General features: G+C 55.8%; 1 protein-coding gene across 1 annotated transcript in view; it reads left to right on the top strand.

The window, feature by feature from the left end:
• Positions 1-2,179: 2,179 nt before the first annotated feature.
• Positions 2,180-16,152, top strand: part of LOC149427397 (ATP-dependent chromatin remodeler CHD5-like) — a gene marked incomplete at its 3' end in the record, with an annotated part of 40,226 nt that continues 26,253 nt past the window's right edge. The window contains exons 1-4 of the mRNA XM_089668080.1: positions 2,180-2,296; positions 9,704-9,891; positions 10,578-10,711; positions 16,050-16,143. Of these exons, the coding sequence (XP_089524206.1) occupies positions 16,057-16,143 (87 nt within the window). The remainder of the gene's footprint in view (positions 2,297-9,703; positions 9,892-10,577; positions 10,712-16,049; positions 16,144-16,152) is intronic.

Below are 16,152 nucleotides of genomic sequence, written 5' to 3'. Positions count from 1 at the left end.
AGGGATGGATGGAGGGAGGGATGGAGACATGGATGGAGGGATGGAAACATGGATGGAGGGATGGAGACATGGAGGGAGGGATGGAGACATGGAGGGAGGGATGGAGACATGGAGGGAGGGATGGAGGGAGGGATGGAGACATGGATGGAGGGATGGAGACATGGAGGGAGGGATGGAGACATGGAGGGAGGGATGGAGACAGGGATGGAGTGATGGAGACAGAGATGGATGGAGACATGGAGGGATGGGTGGAGACATGGAGGGAGGGATGGAGACATGGAGGGAGGGATGGAGACATGAATGGAGTGATGGAGACATGGAGGGAGGGATGGAGACATGGAGGGAGGGATGGAGACAGGGATGGAGTGATGGAGACAGAGATGGATGGAGACATGGAGGGAGGGATGGAGACAGGGATGGAGTGATGGAGACAGAGATGGATGGAGACATGGATGGAGGGATGGAGACATGGAGGGAGGGATGGAGACATGAATGGAGTGATGGAGACATGGAGGGAGGGATGGAGACATGGAGGGAGGGATGGAGACAGGGATGGAGTGATGGAGACAGGGATGGATGGATGGGGGAGTTTTCTTTGAATATTAAAAATGAACTAAATAGTGTTTCTTTGTTTTTGTTGCTCGGATGCGGTGCAGTTGCTCCCCCTGATTGGTGGGGTCACATCGCAGACACGCCGTGTCACTCTTCGGCTCTGTGTTGTAGGGCAGCGATGAGGATAAAATGTTGCTGGAAAAGTCGGACAATGAAGGTGACAACGCTATCAGCAACAAGAGAGAGAAAAGAGCTCAGCGCAGAAAGAAAGCGGATGGAGAGGAGGAGGAGGAAGAGGAGGAGGATGGAGAGGAGGAGGAGGAAGGCTGTATGAAGGTAATCACATAACTTGCACTTACTGGACTGAGTTCCCCCCACAAAATGCCTCTAAACCTGACACTCCCCTGAAAAGTGATCTGCGGCACCCCTGAGGACCTCTGGCAGCCCCCCAGTTGATGAACACAGGTGTCATGATGAACGTCAGAGCTGGAAGGGCAATTCCGGGGGCACAATTCACAGGTGACTCTAAGCTGGCGACCTGTAAAGGGTTTTCTAGCTTTGCCTGGAGAGTTGTAGGTCCTGAAGCTTGACATGTTTGGTATCCATTTACTCGACGTAACTCCATGATTTATATTTCACCATAAATAACACTGCAAATATCATGCGACATCAAAATCTGCAACTACCACCATTTTATTCTGCAAGGCCTCTGCTTTCAGAAAACATATACATTTTGGGGGGGGGGGGGGTACAGTAATCCTGATCCGCGCTCCCCCCCACATTCTGGCAGTGGACTGTCCCTCCGTGTCGTCACATCCAATGCAGGGCTATTGACCCTGCTCTGGTCTTGATGACATCAGGACCTCAGACTGCTGCCATATGGGGGAGAACAAGCTGGGGGGAGCAGCGAAGATCGGGGAATTCTTTTGTTTTTGTTCCCCTAGGTCAGGGGGTCTCCAAACTATGGCCCTCCAGGTGTTGAGGAACTGCAAGTCCCATGAGGCCTTGCAAGACTGACAGCCACAGGCAAGACTCCCAGAGGCATGATGGGACTTGTAGTACTTCAACAGCTGGAGGGCCATAGTTTGGAGACCCCTGGTCTAAGCAAGCAAGGGATTAACCCTTGAAGTGCAGGTAAGGTCCAGTTGCAAGGGTTGGCCATAGTCGGTGCGGTTCCCTAGGTGATGGGTGCGGTTCCCCGGGTGATGGGTGCGGTTCCCCGGGTGATGGGTGCGGTTCCCCGGGTGATGGGTGCGGTTCCCCAGGTGATGGGTGTGGTTCCCTAGGTGATGGGTGCGGTTCCCCGGGTGATGGGTGCGGTTCCCCGGGTGATGGGTGCGGTTCCCCAGGTGATGGGTGCGGTTCCCCGGGTGATGGGTGCGGTTCCCCAGGTGATGGGTGCGGTTCCCCAGGTGATGGGTGTGGTAGTGGTGTCGGCTCTTTTCTTTACATATTACAATGGCCGCCGCCTTGTCATTCCTATTTCCCTTGTTGGCATGGACAGCACAACTCCTGTGTGTGCGCCGGCCACAAATCTGCCAACACGCTTCTGACATGTCTGCTGCAAAACACGTTCCAGTTCCGTATTGTAGAATAATTCCTGTTTTTATTTTCCATGAAGGGCAAAGTCCAACAAATCCTGGACTGGAGGTGGAGGGAACCCAACCCTACGGCAGGGAGAGAGTTCTTCGTCAAGTGGGCGGGGCTGTCCTACTGGCAATGCACCTGGGTGAAGGAATCACAGGTGAGACTTCTTCTGCTTGGCTGTAAAGTGCAGCTGCCGTAAAATGTGTCCTCCGCCCCCAGCGTGGTGACATGACTGAACTCCAGGACCTCACCCGCTTTACTCCAGGAACTCCCCCGCTTTACTCTGGGAACTCACCCGCTTTACTCCAGAACCTTGCCCGCTTTAATCCAAGACCTCTCCCGCTTTACTCCAGGACCTCACCCGCTTTACTCCAGGACCTCACCCGCTTTACTCCAAGACCTCGCCCACTTTACTCCAGGACCTCACCCGCTTCACTCCAGGAACTCGCCCACTTTACTCCAGGAACTCACCCGTTTTTCACAGTGGTCTTGTTTACTAAGTGCAACGGGGGGCGGGCCACCATGTGGACATATCTTATTGACATTTTAGGGAGCAGCGGGAGCATAGCTGTTGCTGTAGTTTCAGCGCTCTGACTCTGCTGTGCCTGACCCTCCCCTACTCCTGCCCCTCCCCTACTCCTGCCCAATCACAGAACTCATTCACAAAATACAAACAGGTTGATTTACTAAACCTGGAGATTGCAGAATCCGGTGCAGCCGTGCATGGCGGCCAATCAGCTTCTACCTTCAGCTTGGTCTGTGAAGCTTTGGCAATAAAACCTGGAAGCTGATTGGTCACCAACGACAACCGCACCGGATTCTGAGTGCTCCAGTTTTAGTTCTCCTGCACATGTAGGGAATGTTGGAAGATTTGTGAAAAACGACCGATTTTCGACTCAATGATGGTCAAATCGTACAATCGTTTTTCCGAAAAGAATATGCGCATGAGCCGTGACCTGGAAGGAGCAGAAGATTCGCCTGTTATATGGGGGGAACTTTATGACTCTGTCGGCCGATTTTCGAAATCATCGATGGCACTGTTGGATTACTGAATGAACAATGTTTTTGATTTTAGGATGAAAAATCGGTCAGAATTCGACCCGTGTATGGCCTGCATTAGAAAGTCTCCCCCTGAAGGGTTGATTTATTAACCTGGAGATCGCAGGATCCGTGTGTGGGAGCTGTGGTGGAACCGTTCTGCCTGGGCTTCCTCGTGGGGAGCGATGCGTCTCAGCCAATGGTCCCCTTTTCCAGCAAGTCTTCCAGTGATCTGCCAAGGCGGGTATTAAAGCTCACAGACAATCCTTCCCTGCTCTCCCAAACCACGAGTCGGAACTTCGAGGGTGAAAAATTAATGACTCTTTATTAAACACAGCTCATTATGTACAACTTCACCCCACCCCCACCAGACAGCCTGGCACCGTGTTCCCCACCCAAAACAAACCCTACAACCAACAATACAGTATGAACTCTATAGAAGGGAAGGACTATAAGGTCACATTTCCCCAAACAAACAGTGTAGAATGTCTGTGAAACATGTCCAGCTTTACAAAGGGGAGGAAACCGGAACAGAAAGGGCAAAATGTGATCACAAAGGGACGGTTCGTCACAAGGCTCCCCTGTTGTGTAACACCCACCAGACCCGGCGAGACCTTCAGATGGGTCCACTTGGGGCTGGTCGGTTCAGAGGGTTACTTCTCCAACTCGGCTTGCTGGGACAACCCATCCGCGTTGGCATTTTGCTTCCCCGGTCAGTACTGGATGGTAAAGTTATAGGGTTGGAGGGCCAAGCTCCACCGCAGCAGACGACCATTGTCCCCGGAGACCCGGTTTAGCCATACCAGGGGGTTGTGATTGGTGAGTACGGTGAAGGAGCGCCCCTACAGGTAGGGCTGCAATTTCTTGAGGGCCCATACCAAGGCAAGACACTCTTTCTCCACAGCAGCGTAGGCCACCTCCCGGGGTAACAACTTTCTACTTAGGTAGGCCACTGGATGGTCGTTCCCGTCGTCCCCGATATGGCTCAGAACAGCGCCCAATCCAAAGATGGAGGCATCGGTGTGAACACAAAACCGTTTGGAAGGGTCAGGAGCAGCCAAAACGGGAACATGGATCAGATCATGTTTGAGCTTTTGGAAAGCCGTTTCACACTCCGGGGACCACACAACCTGTCGGGGCAGATTCTTCCGGGTCAGGTCCGTTAGGGGTTTAGAAATGGCGCTGTAGTTGGGGATGAATTTACTGTAGTACCCCGCAGTGCCTAGGAAGACAAGGACCTGGGTCTTGGTTCAGGGAGTGGGCCAATTTGCTACTGCTTCCACCTTTGCCGGTGTCGGTCGTTGCTTCCCACGTCCTACCCGATGTCCTAGATATTGGACCTCGGACACCCCAACATGGAATTTGTCAGGTCGGATGGTCAGCCCTGCTTGCCCAATGCGATCAAGCACTTCCCTGAGATGTCGGAGATGATCCTCCCAACTATCACTGTAGATAGCTATATCGTCTAGATAGGCGCTGGAGAAGTCCTGCAGCCCATCCAGCAGCTTATCTACCATTCTCTGAAAGGTAGCCGGGGCGTTCTTCATCCCAAACGGCAAGACCCTGGACTGGTACAAGCCGAACGGGGTGATGAATGCCGACTTTGGTACCGCGTCCGCATCCAGCGGAATCTGCCAGTCCTGCTTGCAGAGATCGATGGTGGTAAGATAATTACCTCTGACCATCCGGTCCAGCAGCTCATCTATCTGGGGCATGGGGTATGCATCGGTCGCGGTCCGGTCATTGAGCCTGCGGTAGTCCACACAGAACCGGGCGGTTCCATCCTTCTTGGGTACCAGGACTACTGGGGAGGCCCAGGGACTGTCGGAGGGTTCTATCACACCTAAATCTAACATTTCCTTAATCTCTCTTCTCATCCCTTCTCTGATGGACTCGGGCACTCGGTAGGCCGCCTGCTTCAGGAGGGCCTGACCCTGCGCGTCTACCCGGTGGGCAGTTGTGGTGGTGTAACCGGGCAGAGACGAGAACAGCCCTCGGTGTTCTTGGAGCAGTTGGTGGGCCTGTTCCTGGGCCTTGGGAGGCAGCCGTGTGCTGATATCTACATCCGCTACACTCCGCTGGGACTGTCCGTCCGTCGGCAGCCCCGGCAGAAGAAGCGTTTGAGTCATCGGTAGCCAGAGTGCAAATAGCAGCTACACTCTCCTCCTGTCATTCGATGAACGGTTTCAGCATATTCACATGGAAGGTTCGCCGGATCCTTCCATCCGAACAGCGAGCTACAATGTATGTGGGATCACAGAGTTGCTCCACCACTTGGTACGGGCCCTGCCAGGCAGCCTGTAATTTGTCATGCCTGACTGGTTTCAAGGCCAACACTTTCTGTCCTAAGTGAAACATTCGGTCTCGGGCAGACTGGTTGTACCACCATTTATGTCGGCTCTAGGCGGCCTCAAGGTTGTCCCGTACTAGGGTCGTCAACCGTTGTAGCCTCTCCCTGAGCTCCAGCACATAGGCTACCACCGAGGTCCCCTCCTCGGCCATGGCTCCCTCCCAGTGTTCGCGTAGGAGATCCAGGGGTCCCCGAACCCTCCGGCCGTACAGCAGTTCGAAGGGAGAGAACCCTGTGGACTCCTGCGGTACCTCTCGATAGGCGAACATGAGGTGGGGGAGATGCCACGCCCAGTCCTTATGGGACATGGTGAACGTTCGGAGGAGCTGTTTCAGCGTACCGTTAAACCGTTCGCAGAGCCCATTGGTCTGGGGGTGGTAGGGAGAGCTGTACAGCGGTCTGATCCCACACAACTTCCAGAGTTGTTGGGTAAGCTCGTCCGTGAACTGCGTGCCTTGGATGGTCAGGGTCTCCCGAGGAAATCCTACCCGAGTAAAGATCTGCAGCAGGGCTTGAGCAATGGTTTCTGTCTGCACATCTCTCAGCGCTACGCCCTCCGGGTACCGGGTGGCGTAGTCGACAATGGTCAAAATATACTTCTTGCCTGTGGGACTAGGCCGGTTCAGGGGCCCCACTAGGTCCACGGCGATACGACTGAAAGGTTCCCCGACTATGGGTAGGGGCCTCAGAGTGGCCCTGGGCCTGTCTCCCTGCTTCCCTACCTTTTGGCAGACCTCACAGGACCGACAGTAGTCCCGAACGTCCCCCGATACTCCTGGCCAGAAGAAACTTTGGGTTAAGCGATGCAGGGTCCGTCGCTTGCCCAAATGCCCAGCAAGGGGAATATCATGCGCAATCTGGAGGAGGTCACGCCGATACTTCCTCGGTACTACCATCTGCCGGTGAGGTATTTGGGCAGCGCCCACCCCTGCTCCCCTGTGGACCCTGTACAACTTGCCCTGGTCCCACTCATACTTCACATCTCCCAATCCCCCAGGATCACTTCCAGCCCTCCATCTATAGGGGTCTAAGGTCCGGTCACTGGCTGTTTCTTTAGCAAAATCAGCGGGGGAATCCCAGGTCAGGGCAGGGACAAGCTCAGCAGGGGGTGGGTACTCGACTCTTACCGGAACCTCGGCAGGTGGAGCTGCAGCATGCTCTTTAGCTTGGTGGCGAGTGGTGACTGGATGAGCTTCAGCAGGGGTCTCAGTGCCAAAAGTGGAGACCAGGACTCCCAGATCATTTCTAAGGAGAACCTCAGCTGGCAAGTTCTGCATTACTCCAATTTAAACATCCCTGGCCCTTCAATCCAGATGAAGCCTTGCGGTAGGAATCCGGTAGACATGGCCTCCCGCTGCCCGTACGGCCACAGACCGCCCAGTCTTGGCCCAGTCTGGTACCAGTTGGGGTTGGACTAGGGTGAGTGTGGCCCCAGTGTCCCGTAATCCTTGGGGCTGACAGCCGTTAACATGGACAACCTGTTGGTGATGTCGGCGATTGTCCGGGGTGGCAGCCTCATGAAAGACCCCGATGTCCTCATCCTCGGTGGTAAAATTCCTCCATGAAGAGGCGGTGTCATTCAGGTGGTCCTGTAGGGAGTAGGCAGAGGCTCGGCCATAGGGAGTGGTGGGTCGGGTGGAAGTGCCCCGAGGGGGTTGACTGCTCTGGGGCCTTGGTGGATTCTGGGGACAATGAATGCGGATGTGCCCTGTTTGATTGCAGCCATAACAGCGTGGGCCAGACCGCTTTGGGTCAGAAGGTGTGGGGGGTCTGAGGCATTATCGGGTGACCGGAGTGGGCACCACTGGTTGTGGACGAGGTGCAGGGGGAATGGCGGGCTTGGTTAGCCTCCTGTTGTCCAGGTACTAGGTTAGGGGGTGTATGTCCCGGACCCGATGTCTAACATCCCCTGGAAGTCCATTGTAACACTGCTCCAGTAACAGCAGTTGTAACAGTTCCTCCAGCTTGGTGATCTGACGCCCTCGGACCCAGCTGCGGGCAGCGTGTTATTACTGATGTCCCCATTCAGTGAAGGTGTCCTGGGGTTTCTTTTTGAGTGCCCGGAACTTTAAGCGGTACCCCTCTGGGGTGAGAGCGCAGCGGGCCAGCAAGTGTTCCTTAAAATCCTAATCCAAGCAGTAGCTGTTGTGTACAGTCCTGAATGCGTCTGCAGCCCGACCGGTTAGCTTGCTGCTCAAAATGGGGACCCGGCCTTGGGCTGCCACACCATGGATGGTGCACAACCGTTCAAAGTCCTGAAGAAAGCTGTCAATGTCCCCATCCGCCTCCGAGCAAGTTTTAAAAGCAGCGTAGGGAATTTTCTTTGGTTGCAGTCTGGAGAAGGCGGGAGGTAATCCCCTCCCAGACCGAGTCCTCGGTTGATGACCGGGAGTGACTAAGCCGGGGTTGGGTGGCATCATCCAGGGCCTTGGAAATCTGTTCGGAGGTGGGAGCGCTGCCAAACAGAGCCAAACGCCACTCAACCTCTTGTCGTAGATCCGAATGGTATCGGGGTCTCCGTGCGGTGCTAAGCGGGCCTGGCGTTTCAGGGGCCAATGAGCTGCTCTGTTCCTCCAACTCCTCCTGTGAAGCGGAGTTCACTTCTGGTGGAGCAGTGTTCGCTTTAAGCGTAGTGGAGTGCGCATCAGGTGAAGTGGGGTGCGCATCAGGTGAAGTGGGGTGCGCATCAGGTGAAATGGGGTGCGCATCAGGTGAAGTGGGGTGCGCATCAGGTGAAGTGGGGTGTGCATCTGCTTGGTCCAGGGCCATAATCTCGTCCAACAGTTCCTCTCTGGTCTTGGAGCCAGCGATAACTCCCCGAGTGACAAGCAGGCTTTGGAGGGCTGGCTTCCGGAGGTCCCGTATATCCACCTGGCTGAGCAGGGACGACTCTGTGAAAAAGATGGGGTCCCGGTTGGTGGTTTGGACTTTCTCTGCAATGAGGAAAGATCCCACCGCTGCCAACCAATTATGGTGGAACCGTTCCGCCTGGGCTTCCTCGTGGGGAGCGATGTGTCTCAGCCAATGGTCCCCTTTTCCAGCAAGGCTTCCAGTGCTCTGCCAAGGCAGGTATTAGAGCTCACAACACTCCCTTCCCTGCTCTCCCAAACCACGAGTCGGAACTTCCTGTAGGGTGAAAAATGAATGACTCTTTATTAGACACAGCTCAGTATATACAGCTTCACCCCCAGCAAACAGCCCGGCGCCGGGTTTTCCCCGCCCACAACAAACCCAACAATATAGTATGAACTCTATAGAAGGGAAGGACTACAAGGTCACATGTCCCTAAACAGTGTAGAATGTCTGTGAAACATGTCCAGCTTTACAAAGGGGAGGAAACCGGAACAGAAAGGGCAAAATGTTATGAAAAAAAGGGACGGTTCGTCACAGGAGCCAATCAGCTTCTACCTTCAGCTTGGTCAGGGAAGCTTTGGCAATAAATCCTGGAAGCTGATTGGTTACCAACAACAACCGCACCGGATTCTGAGTGCTCCAGTTTTAGAAAGTCTCCCTCTAAGGGGCTGATTTACTAAGACTGGAGCACTCAGAATCCGGTGCGGTTGTCGTTGGTAACCAATCAGCTTCCAGATTTTATTGCCAAAGCTTCCCTGACCAAGCTGAAGGTAGAAGCTGATTGGTTACCAACGACAACCGCACCGGATTCTGAGTGCTCCAGTCTTAGTAAATCAGCCCCTTAGAGGGAGACTTTCTAAAACTGGAGCACTCAGAATCCGGTGCGGTTGTCGTTGGTAACCAATCAGCTTCCAGGTTTTATTGCCAAAGCTTCCCTGACCAGGCTGAAGGTAGAAGCTGATTGGCTCCCACGCACGGCTGCACCGGATCCTGCGATCTCCAGGTTTAGTAAATCAACCCTTCAGGGGGAGACTTTCTAATGCAGGCCATACACGGGTCGAATTCTGAACGATTTTTTGTTCGTAAATTGAAAAGTCATTCGCTCGGTAATCCGATGGCGCCATCAATGATTTCGAAAAGCGTCCGACCGAGTCATAAAGTTCACCCCATATAACAGGCGAATCTTCTCCTTCCAGGTCACGGCTCATGCGCATATTCTTTCTGGAAAAACGATCGTACCATTTGACCATCATTGAGTTGAAAATCGATCATTTTTTATGAATTTTCCAACCTGGTATTTAGCAGGTGCGTTTGATCTTTCAGATGAGGCTCTACCACAGGGCCATGCTCCGGAATTATGACCGGCATGAAGATCGGAGAGACCCGCCTCCATTCAGCAAGAATCAGATGAGAAGAAAGAGGGACCTCCGGCATACGGAGATGGAGGCGACGTTCTATCGCCATGGTATAAAGCCGGATTGGATGAAGATCCAGCGAATAACCAATCACAGGTAGGTGGCCGGGGACCATCCAACTGGGGTGTCCCAACCCCCGCTCCAGTCACATGGGAAGTGGACGTTGTCACTGAAGCCGCTACACTCAGCCAGTTCATTTATACAGTCAACCCAACAGGCTGAACGACAAAACGACTGAGGAGATCGATGTGCTAATCGTGCGATGATAGGACAGCAATCTCCCACTGAGCCATTGTGTTCTGACAGGGGACCCCCCACACACACACACCACACCACACCATTGGCTGGTTTTCCATCCTCCCTATTGGACAGGCCCGCCTCCATTCACACAACACATTGTATTCTGTGGAAAGAAAGCAAGGCTTTCTGTGAATGGAGGAAAGGAAGGGTGGGTATGTGCTATGATCTCTTCTCCTCCATTCACATGAGGCATTGTATTCCCTGAAAAAAAATGCAAAGCTTTTTTTTTCTGAATGGACGAGGAGAGAGGAGTCGTCATGAATGGGACTGGAGCCCTCCTCTCATCTCAGCCCCTGGAGATCCAGTGATCTGGGTAGAAGCCGGCTGTGTGAATGTTATATCAGCAGCAGACCGCCCCATGGAGCACACATTGGGGGGATTTGGAGCTCCCCCGGAGCTGATGATTGGCTCTTGACCCGGACGATCGGCCTATCCTGAGGAAGGGACCCTCATGAAGTGACCTCCCGTGTGTCTGTTTGCAGCCTCGACAAGAGAGGAGACCTCCGTTATCTGGGTGAAGTTGGAAGGCCTTGCCGTACGATCGCTGCACCTGGGAGGTCGATGACACCCACATTCCTGACTATGACACCTTCCAACAAACGTACTGGGAGCACAGGTACCGATCGTCTGCGGGGGAGGGGACAGCGCCAAGCACACCGCCACTGCCCGCCCAGCACCCCGTCACTGCCCGCCCTGCACCCCGTCACTCCCCGCCCTGTACCCCATCACTGGCCGCCCTGTACCCCGTCACTGGCCGCCCTGTACCCCGTCACTGCCCGCCCAGCACCCCGTCACTCCCCGCCCTGTACCCCATCACTGCCCGCCCTGTACCCCGTCACTCCCCGCCCTGAACCCCGTCACTGCCCGCCCAGCACCCCGTCACTCCCCACCCTGAACCCCGTCACTGCCCGCCCAGCACCCCGTCACTCCCCGCCCTGAACCCCGTCACTGCCCGCCCTGCACCCCGTCACTGCCCGCCCTGCACCCCGTCACTGCCCGCCCTGTACCCCATCACTCCCTGCCCTGCACCCCATCACTGCCCGCCCTGCACCCCGTCACTGCCCGCCCCGCACCTCGTCACTGCGCACCCCGTCACTGCGCGCCCCGCACCCCCTCACTACTCACCCCGTACCCCGTCACTCCCCGCCCTGAACCCCATCACTGCCCGCCCTGCACCCCGTCACTGCCCGCCCTGCACCCCGTCACTGCCCGTCCTGTACCCCGTCACTCCCCGCCCTGTACCCCGTCACTCCCCGCCCTGTACCCCGTCACTCCCCGCCCTGTACCCCATCACTGCCCGCCCTGTACCCCGTCACTGTCCGCCCTGTACCCCATCACTCCCTGCCCTGCACCCCCGTCACTGCCCGCCCCGCACCCCGTCACTGCCCGCACCCCGTCACTGTCCGCCCCGTACCCCGTCACTGTCCGCCCCGCACCCCGTCACTGCCCGCCCCGCACCCCGTCACTGCCAGGCAGCTGGATTCTATATGGCCGCGTATGGAGGAGGTGGCGCCCTCTGCAGGGGCCCCACGCCACAGCTCAGTACATGAGGGGAAGCTTCACTTTGCCAAGAATACCCAATCAGCTGCAAGGAAAATAGAATGATGGAAGTCAGCAGAGCTCCCCTCATTTATGAAGCACTGGAGCAATGCCCCTGCAGAGGGCGCCGTCTGTCTGCCATTAGTAACCCCCCCCCATTAAATAGCTTCCCTGGAGGAGACATGAGGATTAGAAAGAATAAAACCATAGAATAGATTAGAGTAGAATAGAATATAGACGCCTTTCCAAATGCAAATGCCGATTCCATACATTTTGATTCAGTTGAATTGAATTCAGTTAGACCGAATTCGGAAAATTCGAATCAAAAATGAATAAACGAAACTAAACAAATTCTGAAAATCAATAATCGAATTTAAGTAAACAAAAATTATTGAACGGCTTAAGGCCCGCCCACAGGACAGTTACTGCTGCAGGGTGGGACCTGTGCGCAAAATCATGTATATACACGTGAGTTTGCATTTCCGGGTAGAGGGCACGCAACCGCCCTACCTGCTCCACCAATTGTGGCCCCGGGAGTCAATCACTGGGTCCCGGCTGCTGATTACCCGCCTACGCCCGGTGATTACCGGCAATCACCGACAGGGAGGGAGGACTGCATTGTTTACCAACATCCCTCCTCCCTGTCAGTTTGTGCACACTGCTCAGGATGGCTGAGCACAGCCATCCAGAGCAGTGTGCTTACAGTGAAGCACACCCCCTGCCCCCTAGTAACAGACCCCGCCCCCTAATAACACAGACACCGCCCACTAGTAACACAGACCCCACTCCCTAGTAACATACACCACCCCCTAGTAACACTGCCCCCTAGTAAAACACCCTCCGCCCCCTAGTAACACAGACCCCGCCCCCTAGTAAAACACTCCCAGCACACAGGTAACCCTTTGCTTGCCCCAGATGTTAACCCCTTCCTGCCCAGTGCCATTAGTACAGTGTCGGGGCTTTTTTTTTAGCACTGATCACTGTATTGGTGTCACTGGGGATGTCAGTGACACCAAGTCAGTTCCCATCCCCCCCCCCCAGTGTCAGAATGTCCGCCACAGTCTCGCTATAAGTTGCTGATCACCGCCATTACTAGTATAAAAAAGAAAATAAATCCCCGTATCTCTCCCGCCATTTGTAGACGCTAGAACTTTAATATAAACCAATTAATTTACACGTATCGGGATTTTTCAGCAAAGACACGGAGCGGGATGTGACAGGGAAGACACGGAGCGGGATGTGACAGGGAAGACACGGAGCGGGATGTGACAGGGAAGACACGGAGCGGGATGTGACAGGGAAGACACGGAGCGGGATGTGACAGGGAAGACACGGAGCGGGGTGTCACAGGGAAGACACGGAGCGGGATGTGACAGGGAAGACACGGAGCGGGATGTGACAGGGAAGACACGGAGCGGGATGTGACAGGGAAGACACGGAGCGGGGTGTGACAGGGAAGACACGGAGCGGGGTGTGACAGGGAAGACACGGAGCGGGGTGTGACAGGGAAGACACGGAGCGGGGTGTGACAGCGAAGACACGGAGCGGGGTGTGACAGGGAAGACACGGAGCGGGGTGTGACAGGGAAGACACGGAGCGGGGTGTGACAGGGAAGACACGGAGCGGGGTGTGACAGGGAAGACACGGAGCGGGATGTGACAGGGAAGACACGGAGCGGGATGTGACAGGGAAGACACGGAGCGGGGTGTCACAGGGAAGACACGGAGCGGGATGCGACAGGGAAGACACGGAGCGGGGTGCGACAGGGAAGACACGGAGCGGGGTGCGACAGGGAAGACACGGAGCGGGGTGTGACAGCGAAGACACGGAGCGGGGTGTGACAGGGAAGACACGGAGCGGGGTGTGACAGGGAAGACACGGAGCGGGGTGTGACAGGGAAGACACGGAGCGGGGTGTGACAGGGAAGACACGGAGCGGGGTGTGACAGGGAAGACACGGAGCGGGGTGTGACAGGGAAGACACGGAGCGGGGTGTGACAGGGAAGACACGGAGCGAGGTGTGACAGCGAAGACACGGAGCGGGGTGTGACAGGGAAGACACGGAGCGGGGTGTGACAGGGAAGACACGGAGCGGGGTGTGACAGGGAAGACACGGAGCGAGGTGTGACAGCGAAGACACGGAGCGGGGTGTGACAGGGAAGACACGGAGCGGGGTGTGACAGGGAAGACACGGAGCGGGGTGTGACAGGGAAGACACGGAGCGGGGTGTGACAGCGAAGACACGGAGCGGGGTGTGACAGGGAAGACACGGAGCGGGGTGTGACAGGGAAGACACGGAGCGGGATGTGACAGGGAAGACACGGAGTGGGAGACATTTTGGCTTATGAGGAAATTCGATTTTTTACATTTTTTTGCTGGACATGTTTCATAGCAAAAAGTCCAAAATATTGTTTTTTTCTCAAAACTGTCAGTCTTTTTTTTTTTTTATAGCACAAAAAATAAAAGCCGCAGAGGGGATCAAATACCACCGAAAGAAATCTCAATTCGTGGGGAAAAAAGGACATAAATGTAATTTGGGTGCAGCGCTGCATGACCGCGCAATTGTCAGTTAAAGCACCAGCGCTGTATCACAATCCGCTTCTTTAAATAACGAATCTGTTTTGTTTTTTGTTTGTTCTCGTGTCTGGGATCTGCTCGTGTCTGGGATCTGCTCGTGTCTGGGATCTGCTCGTGTCTGGGATCTGCTCGTGTCTGGGATCTGCTCGTGTCTGGGATCTGCTCGTGTCTGGGATCTGCGTGTGTCTGGGATCTGCTTGTGTCGGGGATCTGCACGTGTCTGGGATCTGCGTGTGTCGGGGATCTGCACGTGTCTGGGATCTGCTCGTGTCTGGATCTGCTCGTGTCTGGGATCTGCTCGTGTCTGGGATCTGCGCGTGTCTGGGATCTGCGCGTGTCTGGGATCTGCGCGTGTCTGGGATCTGCTCGTGTCTGGGATCTGCTCGTGTCTGGGATCTGCTCGTGTCTGGGATCTGCGTGTGTCTGGGATCTGCTTGTGTCGGGGATCTGCACGTGTCTGGGATCTGCGTGTGTCTGGGATCTGCACGTGTCGGGGATCTGCACGTGTCTGGGATCTGCTCGTGTCTGGGATCTGCTCGTGTCTGGGATCTGCTCGTGTCTGGGATCTGCGCGTGTCTGGGATCTGCGCGTGTCTGGGATCTGCGCGTGTCTGGGATCTGCGCGTGTCTGGGATCTGCGCGTGTCGGGGATCTGCGCGTGTCGGGGATCTGCGCGTGTCTGGGATCTGCTCGTGTCTGGGATCTGCTCGTGTCTGGGATCTGCGCGTGTCTGGGATCTGCGCGTGTCGGGGATCTGCTCGTGTCGGGGATCTGCGCGTGTCGGGGATCTGCGCGTGTCTGGGATCTGCTCGTGTCTGGGATCTGCGCGTGTCTGGGATCTGCGCGTGTCGGGGATCTGCTCGTGTCGGGGATCTGCTCGTGTCGGGGATCTGCTCCTGTCTGGGATCTGCTCGTGTCGGGGATCTACTCGTGTCGGGGATCTGCGCGTGTCGGGGATCTGCGCGTGTCGGGGATCTGCTCGTGTCTGGGATCTGCGCGTGTCTGGGATCTGCGCGTGTCTGGGATCTGCGCGTGTCTGGGATCTGCGCGTGTCTGGGATCTGCGCGTGTCTGGGATCTGCGCGTGTCGGGGATCTGCGCGTGTCTGGGATCTGCTCGTGTCTGGGATCTGCGCGTGTCTGGGATCTGCGCGTGTCTGGGATCTGCGGGTGTCTGGGATCTGCGCGTGTCGGGGATCTCCTCGTGTCGGGGATCTCCTCGTGTCGGGGATCTGCTCGTGTCGGGGATCTGCTCGTGTCGGGGATCTGCTCGTGTCGGGGATCTGCTCGTGTCGGGGATCTGCTCGTGTCGGGGATCTGCTCGTGTCGGGGATCTACTCGTGTCTGGGATCTGCTCGTGTCTGCTCGTGTCTGGGATCTGCACGTGTCTGGGATCTGCTCGTGTCTGGGATCTGCTCGTGTCTGGGATCTGCTCGTGTCTGGGATCTGCTCGTGTCTGGGATCTGCTCGTGTCTGGGATCTGCTCGTGTCTGGGATCTGCTCGTGTCTGGGATCTGCTCGTGTCTGGGATCTGCTCGTGTCTGGGATCTGCACGTGTCTGGGATCTGCTCGTGTCGGGGATCTGCTCGTGTCGGGGATCTGCTCGTGTCGGGGATCTGCGCGTGTCTGGGATCTGCGCGTGTCTGGGATCTGCTCGTGTCTGGGATCTGCTCGTGTCTGGGATCTGCTCGTGTCTGGGATCTGCACGTGTCTGGGATCTGCACGTGTCTGGGATCTGCACGTGTCTGGGATCTGCACGTGTCTGGGATCTGCACGTGTCTGGGATCTGCACGTGTCTGGGATCTGCACGTGTCTGGGATCTGTTTGTTTGATCTGTTCCAGAGAGCTGATGCTGGGAGAAGAAGCAGGAACTCCGGACAAATTCAGGAGCAGCAGGCCAGCCAAGGACACACCTCCGCGGACACTTTCAGTGGATGTAAGTGAG

Source organism: Staurois parvus, unplaced genomic scaffold (genome assembly GCF_062004578.1).
Source record: "Staurois parvus isolate SC_StPar_1 unplaced genomic scaffold, SC_StPar_1.0 ptg003808l, whole genome shotgun sequence".
Taxonomy (NCBI): Eukaryota; Metazoa; Chordata; class Amphibia; order Anura; family Ranidae; genus Staurois; species Staurois parvus.
Note: the sequence above shows the minus strand (reverse complement) of the source record. Positions and strands in the feature narration are given on the sequence as shown.